This window comes from Myxine glutinosa, chromosome 11 (genome assembly GCF_964187855.1).
Source record: "Myxine glutinosa chromosome 11, kmMyxGlut1.1, whole genome shotgun sequence".
Taxonomy (NCBI): Eukaryota; Metazoa; Chordata; class Myxini; order Myxiniformes; family Myxinidae; genus Myxine; species Myxine glutinosa.
This window is the reverse complement of record NC_136271.1, coordinates 5,577,306-5,590,231: the sequence shown is the minus strand read 5'-3', so window position 1 is coordinate 5,590,231 and position 12,926 is coordinate 5,577,306. Positions and strand designations below refer to the sequence as shown.

Genomic DNA, 12,926 nt, shown 5'->3' with positions numbered 1-12,926 from the left:
CATGAGGGAATTCATTCTCCCCACATGACATGAGGGAAATCATTCTCCCCATGTGACATGAGGGAATTCATTCTCCCCATGTGACATGAGGTAAATCATTCTCCCCACGTGACACGAGGTAAATCATTCTCCCCACAGGACATGAGGGAATTCATTCTCCTCACATGACATGAGGGAAATAATTCTCCCCACGGGACATGAGGGAAATCATTCTCCCCAAGGGACATGAGGGAAATCATTCTCCCCACGGGACATGAGGTAAATCATTCTCCCCACGGGACATAAGGGAAATCATTCTCTCCACGTGACACGAGGGAAATCATTCTCCCCACGTGACATGAGGGAAATCATTCTCCCCACGGGACACGAGGGAAATCATTCTCCCCACGGGACACGAGGAAAATCATTCTCCTCACGGGACACGAGGGAAATCATTCTCCCCACGGGACACGAGGAAAATCATTCTCCCCACTGGACACAAGGGAAATCATTCTCCCCACGTGACACGAGGGAAATCATTCTCCCCACTGGACACGAGGGAAATCATTCTCCCCACAGGACACAAGGGAGACACAAGGGAAATCATTCTCCCCGCGTGACACGAGGGAAATCATTCTCCCCACGTGACACGAGGGAAATCATTCTCCCCACGGGACACGAGGGAAATCATTCTCCCCACAGGACACGAGGGAAATCATTCTCCCCACGGGACACGAGGGAAATCATTCTCCCCACGGGACACGAGGGAAATCATTCTCCCCACTGGACACGAGGGAAATCATTCTCCCCACAGGACACAAGGGAAATCATTCTCCCCACGGGACACGAGGGAAATCATTCTCCCCACGGGACACGAGGGAAATCATTCTCCCCGCAGGACACAAGGGAAATCATTCTCCCCGCGTGACACGAGGGAAATCATTCTCCCCACGTGACACGAGGGAAATCATTCTCTCCACAGGACGCGAGGGAAATCATTCTCCCCACGGGACACGGGGGAAATCATTCTCCCCGCGTGACACGAGGGAAATCATTCTCCCCACGTGACACGAGGGAAATCATTCTCCCCGCGGGACGCGAGGGAAATCATTCTCCACACGGGACACGGGGGAAATCATTCTCCCCGCAGGACACAAGGGAAATCATTCTCCCCACGTGACACGAGGGAAATCATTCTCCCCACGTGACACGAGGGAAATCATTCTCCCCACGGGACACGAGGGAAATCATTCTCCCCACGGGACACGAGGGAAATCATTCTCCCCACGGGACACAAGGGAAATCATTCTCCCCGTGGGATACGAGGGCTGAGGAATTTTCTCCATGGATGGTGGAGAGTGGATGGTGGTGAGTGAGACCCGGAGGGTTCTCTCCCTTGTGACGTGAAGGTTTCTGCTGGTTGTTGAGATGACTGTTTTCCCCCCTCCCGAAAAAAGCATCAATGGTTGACTGCTCGCTGCTCTGCCGCTTCTTTTCTTTATAAACTTCATCGTAGCACTAAAGACTTTTCATGATTTTTACATAACCTTTTAAAAGTCATGATGTGACTTTCCACGACGATGTAATAGCAACTTATAGGTAAAGAATCATGACGCTCTGTGAAGCCTCGGTATCTAATTAGTACAGACGTTTTAACGAAGCAACGTTAACGGGTAGGACATTAAGAGGGGACACCCTGTACTATTTCAATTTCAACTCTTTTAAATTTCCAAATATATATATATTTTTAATTTTCAATATTTTTTATATTTATAAATTTTCAATTATTTAATTTCACATTTTTCCTCCCATTATTTTTTTATGGTTTTCAGAGAAATGTGTTTCGTCTTTGCATCTCTGGTGTCCCATTTTATTGGAAAAAAAAACATTTGTTTTCATTATAAGGCAGAATTTCCAGTGCTACCAATTGGCTAATATTATGAATGGGCTATACCGGGAAGCATCATGGATCTTGAATGGCAGCCCTCTAGTTGCTATGGCTTTTGCCATCCATAGTGATGGTCACTCATATTCAACGATTAACCCATTTCTTATTTGCCAATTCTGCACAGATTCACTCCCTCATTTTGGACCTTTGGGACCCCACTGTATCTATCATTTTTTCCCATACTATATTTATTCATGCCTAGGTCCTGGATTAACAGACCTTTGCGTATTTCCTTGTTTGTTGCTCTCATCCTCCCTTCTCTCCCTTCCATGCCAGCTTATGGTTATCCATTTTTCTGCTGTTTTACTCTTTTCAGGCTTTGTCAAGCCTTCTGATGCCACAGTATCATTTCTCATATCTTTTTGTATTCCATTTGTGGAGTCCAAGCAGAATACTACATAAGCAAGTCAAGCAGAGCATAGTTATCCATGCCCAGAGCATGGTGTGTGTGTGTGTGTGTGTGTGTGTGTGTGTGTGTGTGTGTGTGTGTGTGTGTGTGTGTGTGTATTATGTGTTTGTGTTTGTGTGTATAAAAGTGTGTGTGTGTGTGTGTGTGTGTGTGTGTGTGTGAATGTGCATGTATTATGTGTGTGTGTTTGTGTGTAATTTCCAAACTGTATAGTATCCAGCTGTATCAAACTGTATAGTATCCCAACACCCTGGTGTTGGGCTAGTGGCTAGGGTGCCGGCTTAGGATCCTAGGATCCTGGGTTTGAATCCCGGTCGATCGCTGAATTAACGCCAGGGGGGTTGACTCAGCCTGTCATCCTTCCGAGGTCGGCTAATTGAGTACCAGTTCACTGGTAATTCCCTGTTTGTCGTTAAAGGCGGCAAAAAGGGTTGGCGTCAGGAAGGGCATCCGGCCGTAAAACATTGCTTCAAAAAGGGGACCGAAAAACAACAACAACCACGGTTCCCGAAAAAGGCCAACCCCCGCTTGCGGGGAAAAATGGCCTCTAAAGGTGTTTTTTTTTTTTTTTTAATAGTATCCAGCTGGGACTTTCGGAATGAAATTTTGCATCAATAATGGGAATAAAACATTTGTGGGGTTGACATAAAAATGTTTTGATCTTGACCTCATTTTAAGGTCATGACCCAATTATGACACCCATCAGAGTGGCCAGACGGAAGCCAAACAGTTCAATCTTGGGTTCATCAGACCACAGAATGTTGTTTCTCACAGTCTGAGAGTCCTTCAGGTGCTTTTTTTGCAAACTCCAAGTGGGCTTTCATGTGTCTTTCACTGAGGAGAGGCGAGGAAGAGTCCTGGTTGTTCGAAACTTCTTCCATTTAAGAATTATGGAGGCCACTGTGCTCTTTGGAAACTTCAATGAAGCAGAATTTTTTTTTGTAGGCTTCCCCAGATCTGTGCCTCGACACAATCCTGTCTCTGAGCTCTGCGGGCAGTTCCTTCGACCTCATGGCTTGGTTTTTGCTCTGATATGCATTGTCAGCTGTGAGACCTTGTATAGACAGGTGTGTGCCTTTCCAAATCATGTCCAAACAATTGAATTTACCACAGGTGGACTCCAATCAAGGTGTAGAAACATCTCAAAGATGATCAAGAGAAATGGGAGGCACCTGAGCTAAATTTCAAGTGTCCTAGCAAAGGGTCTGAATACTTATGTCAATGTGATATTTCAGTTTTTCCTTTTTAATAAATTTGCAAAACTTTCTAAAATCCTGTTTTCTCTTTGTCATTTTGGGGTATTGAGTGTGGATTGATGAGGGAAAAAATGAATTTAAACGATTTCAGCATAAGGCTGCAACATAACAAAATGTGAAAAAAGTGAAGGGGTCTGAATACTTTCTGAATGCACTGTGATTAACAAAAAAAATAAATTGATCTAACCTACCATTTTAAATTATAATTTGAATAATTTTCCTCCAATTTTCATGGTGTTGTTTTATGGATAGAATGTAGATGTGGATACATTTTCTTTATTTACATACTATCTCTAAATGTTGAAGGTCAAGGTCATATGGTAGTCCGAAACAAATATGGCCAATATTGGATTACGGGCTCAGGGTAAGTCGCGGGCGATCGCCAAGGGTAAGCCTCCCTGGTGAGGCATACCCTTGGTGAACGCTTTGTGATCGCAGATATCGGATTATGATTTGTTTCCTTTATTTATTTTTTTCTCCATGTTTTTCTCCATGTTTGTCATCCTTCATTTTTCTCTTCCCCTTCCCTTCTGTTTCTGAACTTTTAGTAGGGTTACTGCCAAGGATACAATGGATCATCTCATGGCCTCTCACAGCCATCCTCGCTTACACAGTTCCAGACTCGACAGTACCTCGATGGGAGAAGTTTTTTCTGCTCTCTTTCTTAATGTCCACCTTGTGGATAGCTTTGTTCTCCTACCTCATGGTTTGGATGGTATGTGCATTGAAGAACACTTCTCTTCCTGAAAGCCGATGATAAATACTGTATGGCATACTTGTGCAAAACCTTTAAAAAATCAAAGTACTGTACTGTATAGTTATTTACACACTTCTGACCAAGTTAACATTAATTTATTAAAAGGAAAGTATTGTACTCTATAAATATTTACACATTTCTGCCCAAGTTAAGGTTAATTTATAAAAATGAAAGTATTGTATTGTATAGTTATTTACACATTTCTGCCCAAGTTAAGGTTAATTTATAAATATGAAAGTGTTGTATTGTATAGTTATTTACACATTTCTGCCCAAGTTAAGGTTAATTTATAAAAATGAAAGTATTGTATTGTATAGTTATTTACACATTTCTGCCCAAGTTAAGGTTAATTTATAAAAATGAAAGTATTGTATTGTATAAATATTTACACATTTCTGCCCAAGTTAAGGTTAATTTATAAATATGAAAGTATTGTATTGTATAGTTATTTACACATTTCTGCCCAAGTTAAGGTTAATTTATAAAAATGAAAGTATTGTATTGTATAGTTATTTACACATTTCTGCCCAAGTTAAGGTTAATTTATAAAAATGAAAGTATTGTATTGTACAGTTATTTACACATTTCTGCCCAAGTTAAGGTTCATTTATAAAAATGAAAGTATTGTATTGTATAGTTATTTACACATTTCTGCCCAAGTTAAGGTTCATTTATAAAAAATGAAAATATTGTATTGTATAGTTATTTACACATTTCTGCCCAAGTTAAGGTTCATTTATAAAAATGAAAATATTGTATTGTATAGTTATTTACACATTTCTGCCCAAGTTAAGGTTCATTTATAAAAATGAAAATATTGTATTGTATAGTTATTTACACATTTCTGCCCAAGTTAAGGTTAATTTATAAAAATGAAAGTATTGTATTGTATAGTTATTTACACATTTTTGCCCAAGTTAAGGTTAATTTATAAAAATGAAAATATTGTATTGTATAGTTATTTACCCATTTTTGCCCAAGTTAAGGTTAATTTATAAAAATGAAAGTATTGTATTGCATAGTTATTTACACATTTTTGCCCAAGTTAAGGTTAATTTATAAATATGAAAGTATTGTATTGTATAGTTATTTACACATTTTTGCCCAAGTTAAGGTTAATTTATAAAAATGAAAATATTGTATTGTATAGTTATTTACACATTTTTGCCCAGGTTAAGGTTAATTTATAAATATGAAAGTATTGTATTGTATAGTTATTTACACATTTCTGCCCAAGTTAAGGTTAATTTATAAAAATGAAAGTATTGTATTGTACAGTTATTTACACATTTCTGCCCAAGTTAAGGTTAATTTATAAAAATGAAAATATTGTATTGTATAGTTATTTACACATTTCTGCCCAAGTTAAGGTTAATTTATAAATATGAAAGTATTGTATTGTATAGTTATTTACACATTTCTGCCCAAGTTAAGGTTAATTTATAAAAATGAAAGTATTGTATTGTATAGTTATTTACACATTTCTGCCCAAGTTAAGGTTAATTTCTAAAAATGAAAATATTGTATTGTATAGTTATTTACACATTTCTGCCCAAGTTAAGGTTAATTTCTAAAAATGAAAATATTGTATTGTATAGTTATTTACACATTTCTGCCCAAGTTAAGGTTAATTTATAAAAATGAAAATATTGTATTGTATAGTTATTTACACATTTCTGCCCAAGTTAAGGTTAATTTATAAATATGAAAATATTGTATTGTATAGTTATTTACACATTTCTGCCCAAGTTAAGGTTAATTTATAAAAATGAAAATATTGTATTGTATAGTTATTTACACATTTCTGCCCAAGTTAAGGTTAATTTATAAAAATGAAAATATTGTATTGTATAGTTATTTACACATTTCTGCCCAAGTTAAGGTTCATTTATAAAAATGAAAGTATTGTATTGTATAGTTATTTACACATTTCTGCCCAAGTTAAGGTTAATTTATAAATATGAAAGTATTGTATTGTACAGTTATTTACACATTTCTGCCCAAGTTAAGGCTAATTTATAAAAATGAAAGTATTGTATTGTACAGTTATTTACACATTTTTGCCCAAGTTAAGGTTAATTTATAAAAATGAAAGTATTGTATTGTATAGTTATTTACACATTTCTGCCCAAGTTAAGGTTAATTTCTAAAAATGAAAGTATTGTATAGTTATTTACACATTTCTGCCCAAGTTAAGGCTAATTTATAAAAATGAAAATATTGTATTGTATAGTTATTTACACATTTTTGCCCAAGTCAAGGTTAATCTATCTATAATTCCAGTAATCTCTGTTTGTACGTTTGTACGTTTGTACGTTTGTTTGTCTGTGACCGCTGTTTCTCGACAACCACGGGTCCGATATACTTTTAACTTGCCAGGTATATTGCTGGGGACCCGAGGATGTGCCTTTTCAAGGTTTCATATTAATCGGACAAGTACTTACCGAGCTATGTCCAAAAAACGATTCAACCAATCAGCGAGCAGCGAGTTATCGCGTGTGCCGAACGTGCCGAACACACGCTGCCTCGGACGGCACATTTGAGAGCGTATTCATTTATTTCACGTTTGCAAACTATGTTGGCGCTATGTTGGCGTTAAACTATGTTTTAAAACTAATAAAAACGAATTTGCGATTCATTCGCTTTCCTGCGCGTTTGTGCACGCGATGGCGATTTCTTTACCAAACTCCGGAAGCCGTTCGCTTTGGACCAAACCATTTCATGTAAATAGAGGGGGGGGGGATATAATTTTAGATATAGATATAGTACGGGCAATGCCCTAGTTTATAAAAATGAAAGTATTGTATTGTATAGTTATTTACACATTTCTGCCCAAGTTAAGGTTAATTTCTAAAAATGAAAGTATTGTATTGTATAGTTATTTACACATTTCTGCCCAAGTTAAGGTTAATTTCTAAAAATGAAAGTATTGTATTGTATAGTTATTTACACATTTCTGCCCAAGTTAAGGTTAATTTATTAAAATCAAAGTACTTTACGGTGCAGTTATTTACACATTTCTGCCCAAGTTAAGGTTAATTTATAAAAATGAAAATATTGTATTGTATAGTTATTTACACATTTCTGCCCAAGTTAAGGTTAATTTATAAAAATGAAAATATTGTATTGTATAGTTATTTACACATTTCTGCCCAAGTTAAGGTTCATTTATAAAAATGAAAGTATTGTATTGTATAGTTATTTACACATTTCTGCCCAAGTTAAGGTTAATTTATAAAAATGAAAGTATTGTATTGTACAGTTATTTACACATTTCTGCCCAAGTTAAGGTTAATTTATAAAAATGAAAATATTGTATTGTATAGTTATTTACACATTTCTGCCCAAGTTAAGGTTAATTTATAAATATGAAAGTATTGTATTGTATAGTTATTTACACATTTCTGCCCAAGTTAAGGTTAATTTATAAAAATGAAAGTATTGTATTGTTTAGTTATTTACACATTTTTGCCCAAGTTAAGGTTAATTTATAAAAATGAAAATATTGTATTGTATAGTTATTTACACATTTCTGCCCAAGTTAAGGTTAATTTATAAAAATGAAAATATTGTATTGTATAGTTATTTACACATTTCTGCCCAAGTTAAGGTTAATTTATAAAAATGAAAATATTGTATTGTATAGTTATTTACACATTTCTGCCCAAGTTAAGGTTCATTTATAAAAATGAAAGTATTGTATTGTATAGTTATTTACACATTTCTGCCCAAGTTAAGGTTAATTTATAAATATGAAAGTATTGTATTGTACAGTTATTTACACATTTCTGCCCAAGTTAAGGCTAATTTATAAAAATGAAAGTATTGTATTGTACAGTTATTTACACATTTCTGCCCAAGTTAAGGTTAATTTCTAAAAATGAAAATATTGTATTGTATAGTTATTTACACATTTTTGCCCAAGTTAAGGTTAATTTATAAAAATGAAAGTATTGTATTGTATAGTTATTTACACATTTCTGCCCAAGTTAAGGTTAATTTCTAAAAATGAAAGTATTGTATTGTATAGTTATTTACACATTTCTGCCCAAGTTAAGGTTAATTTATTAAAATCAAAGTACTTTACGGTGCAGTTATTTACACATTTCTGCCCAAGTTAAGGTTAATTTATTAAAATCAAAGTACTTTACGGTCAGTTATTTACACATTTTTGCCCAAGTTAAGGTTAAGGCCTGCCCAAGTTAAGGTTAATTTATAAAAACGAAAGTATTGTATTGTATAGTTATTTATACATTTCTGCCCAAGTTAAGGTTAATTTATAAAAATGAAAGTATTATATTGTATAGTTATTTACACATTTCTGCCCAAGTTAAGGTTAATTTATTAAAATCAAAGTACTTTACGGTCAGTTATTTACACATTTCTGCCCAAGTTAAGGTTAATTTATAAATATGAAAGTATTGTATTGTATAGTTATTTACACATTTCTGCCCAAGTTAAGGTTAATTTATAAATATGAAAGTGTTGTATTGTATAGTTATTTACACATTTCTGCCCAAGTTAAGGTTAATTTATAAAAATGAAAGTATTGTATTGTATAGTTATTTACACATTTCTGCCCAAGTTAAGGTTAATTTATAAGAATGAAAGTATTGTATTGTATAGTTATTTACACATTTCTGCCCAAGTTAAGGTTAATTTATAAAAATGAAAGTATTGTATTGTATAGTTATTTACACATTTCTGCCCAAGTTAAGGTTAATTTATAAAAATGAAAGTAATAGTTATTTACACATTTCTGCCAAAGTTAAGGTTAATTTATGAAAATCAAAGTGTTGTACTTTATAGTTATTTACTGTACACATTTATGCCCAAGGTAAAGTTAATTTATAAAAATCAAAGTTCTGTACTGTATAGTTATTTATACATTTCTGCCCAAGTTAAGGTTAATTTATGAGGTCATGTGGACCGCAAGGCTCACCCCCGCTCTTGCAGGGCAAATGGCCTTAAAATGCCTGTTATTGTTGTTGTTTTAAGGTTATTGTATAGTTATTCTGCTGGTGTTGGGCTAGCGGCTAGGGTGCCAGCTTAGGATCCTAGGATCCTGGGTTCGAATCCCGGTCGATCGCTGAATTAACGCCAGGGGGGTTGACTCAGCCTGTCATCCTTCCGAGGTCGGCTAATTGAGTACCAGTTCACTGGTAATTCCCTGCTTGTCGTAAAAGGTGACAAAAAGGGTTGGCGGCAGGAAGGGCATCCGGCCATAAAACATTGCTTCAAAAAGGGGACCAAAAAAACAACAACCACGGTCCCCGAAAAAGGCCAACCCCCGTTTTGCGGGGAAAAATGGCCTCTAAAGGGTTGTTTTTTTTTGTTTTTTTTAAGGTTAATTTATAAAAACAAGCCCATCTGCCCCATACACAACCCTCTTCCTTCCCCTAACTGACCATATCATCTCCCCAACTCCTCTTATATTCCCACCCCTCACAATCCCATACCCTTCCTCTTCTCTACTCATCCTCCTTTCTCTTCCCTGTATTATGTATATGTCTCCTGAGTTGGTAGTTTTCAACTTTATGATGCAAACTTGACATATTTTTATTTGTGTCATAAGAAGGTCGTTGGAGCAGAAGCTTTCCAAATTACCGATACAAGCAACGGTACCCGCCCTACGGGCGGGGCTTCAATTGGGAACCCAAATGAAAAGGCAAAATATCAGAAATTGAAGGCTTTTTTATTTTAAACGATTCATATAAACATCCGTTGAATCATATCACAAGCAAATCATCAAAATCTAAACAGTACATGGCGCCCATTTTGAAAAAAATATCGAATTCTGCAAAACGGAAGCGGCCGCTACACGTCTTTCTCAGTCGCACGTTTGTGTGAAGAGTGCGCGCCGAATCTGTAGCATGGAAGCGGCCGCTACACCTGTTTCTCAGTCGCTTTGCACACGCTGCCGTGTTACTTCGGAGCCGCACGTTTATATAGGAAGAGTTTGTCAGGAGTCGATCTACTCTCTCCTGTTACGTAGAATTTCAACAAAAGCCACATCACTGTTCATATCAGTAAATATTATTCCATCGTGTTTGGAAAAACTGGAAAATTGGAAAACATGGAAAATTGGGGGAAAAAATTGAAAAACAATAGAGCCTATTTTACTCCCAGGGGTCCCAGGAATACCCACCCAAAATATCGTTGCGATCGGTTGGGCCGTTTTTGCGGTAACTTCGAAGGGACGGACGGACATTTGGTGAATTATAGGAAGATAAAAGTCCTGTATTGTACAGTTATTTATACATTCAACACTGCTCACTCTGCTCACATGGCATCAACACTGCTCACATTGATTTTTCTGGCCAGGTCATGGTTCGAGCTGATGCATTTGCATGTTGGTGGCTTTCAGGTTACAGTTATCGGCTACACTTTCGGCATTCCAGACGTTATCATGGGCATCACCTTCCTTGCTGCAGGGACAAGCGTGCCTGATTGCATGGCCAGCCTCATTGTTGCCAAGCAAGGTAAGTGCTGTTAACTTCTCAATAATTTACAATGCCTTTTGATTAGCTCTCATTTGTGTGTATATGTTGCATCAGCCTGGTGTGGGTAGCCCTCACCAAGCATCAGCTGGTGTGGGTAGCCCTTCACCAAGCATCAGCCTGGTGTGGGTAGCCCTTCACCAAGTGTGCAAGTTTATTAACTTAGTGATAGTGGTAATTTCTGCAATGTAATCATTTATTTCCATGGGGTGGATAATCCGTTGGTTCTGAGTGAAAAGTCACTTTCTTGGGTGTAAAAAATATTTAAATTCGCTTTTTAATGACATTTTCCTTGCGAGAGCGGGGGTTAGCCTTGCAGGCCCCATGACAATCACCATGGTTCCTTTTTTGAGGCAATGTTTTATGGCCGGATGCCCTTCCTGACGCCAACCCTTGGTCGCCTCTTACGATGCGCAGGGATACGGTGTACCTATTCTAAACCGGGGTACACACCGGGATCATTCATCCCAGCAACCTGGTACTCAATTTGCCGACCTCGGAAGGATGACAGGCTGAGTCAACCCCCCTGGCGTTAATTCAGCGATCGACCGGGATTCGAACCCAGGATCCTAGGATCCCAAGCCGGCACCCTAACCGCTAAGCCAACACCAGGCTTTGAATAACACAAAATGTTTCATCTGCCATTTTTATTGAATTCCAAATGGCCTTATAAAACATATTTGCTCAATTCTCCCTGGACATGCATAGTCTCTTTTAAATGGTTTTTCTTCCTTGGTTGCTTGGTTTCACCCACACACCCTATGAATCCCAGTGATTTTATTCAGCTTCCCAAAATATGAATCCCAGTGATTTTATTCAGCTTCCCAAAATAGCAAGGGATTAACTATTTATAAATGTTTCTCTTTCTCAGAAGTTGTTCATCACTCGACTATTCTATATAAAATAAGGCAATTCTCTGTGTGTATGCAGTACAACAACAACAACAACAACAACAACATGCATTTTAAGTTTATTTTCCCTGCTAGAGCGGGGGTTAGCCTTGTGGTCCCCATGACAATCTTCTCCATTTTGCCCTATTTTCTGCATCTCTCCTTGTTAACCCCCTTGCCCGCATTTCTTCTTCGACCATCTTTAGCCAAGTCTTTCTCGGTCTTCCCCGTCCTCTGCTTCCTTCTACATTAATTTACATCACTCTTCTCAACCAGTCACTTTCATCCTTCCTCAACACATGACCAAACCATCTCAACCTGTTCCTCTTCACAGCATCAATCACAGGCTCTATTCCCATCATCTTTCGCAATTCATCATTTGTCTTCCTCTCAACGATACTCCGTACATCCACCGAACCATTCGCATTTCCACCCTTTCCAGCCTTCGTTGCTGCTCCACGTTCATTACCCATGTCTCGCTCCCATAAATCATAACACTTCTTACACATGCAGCATACACCTTTCCCTTCAGCTTCAACGACACTCCCCTCCTCATCAGCACACCACTCAGTTCCCGAAACTTCTTCCATGCACATCTCACTCGAGCAACCGTTGCCGAGTCTGATCCACCTTCACCTCAAACTCACCACTGTTCCCGTCCTTTGTCCTTACAGCTGTGCGCGCTCTTTTGTACATTGCCATCACTACTCTGATCAACCATTCCTCCACTCCTATCTTCCTCAATGCCCATGTCACTACTTCACGTGGAACCCTATCGAATGCTTTCTCCAGATCAACAAACCCAAGAAACAACTTCTTCCTCTTCTCCATGTACTTCTCCTGCAACTGCCTCACAATAAAGAGAGCGTCTGTCGTTCCTCTTCCTGGCATAAATCCAAACTGCATTTCGTCGATCTTCACCTTCTTCCTTATCCTCCTCTCCAACACCCTTTCCAATACCTTCATTCCATGCTCCAATAACTTTATCGCTCGGTACGAGCCACACTCCAGAGGGTCATCTTTCCCCTTGTATGGAGGGACGAGGGTACTCAGTTCCCAACCCACTGGAATGCGGCCTTCTTTCACCACCAGATTACAGATCTCTGTCATCATGCAGTACCTCATCCAATAATTATAGAATCGAAAACGGCTCGGCGAATCTCCACCAAATTCTGTGTCCATCCATG

At 37.7% G+C, this 12,926-nt stretch overlaps 1 protein-coding gene across 1 annotated transcript in view; it reads left to right on the top strand.

The window, feature by feature from the left end:
* SLC24A4 (solute carrier family 24 member 4) overlaps positions 1 to 12,926 on the top strand; it is a 247,878-nt gene that overhangs the window by 156,880 nt on the left and 78,072 nt on the right. Inside the window, exons 13-14 of the mRNA XM_078765934.1 lie at positions 4,141 to 4,307; positions 10,717 to 10,831. Coding sequence (XP_078622060.1) covers positions 4,141 to 4,307; positions 10,717 to 10,831 — 282 coding nt within the window. The remainder of the gene's footprint in view (positions 1 to 4,140; positions 4,308 to 10,716; positions 10,832 to 12,926) is intronic.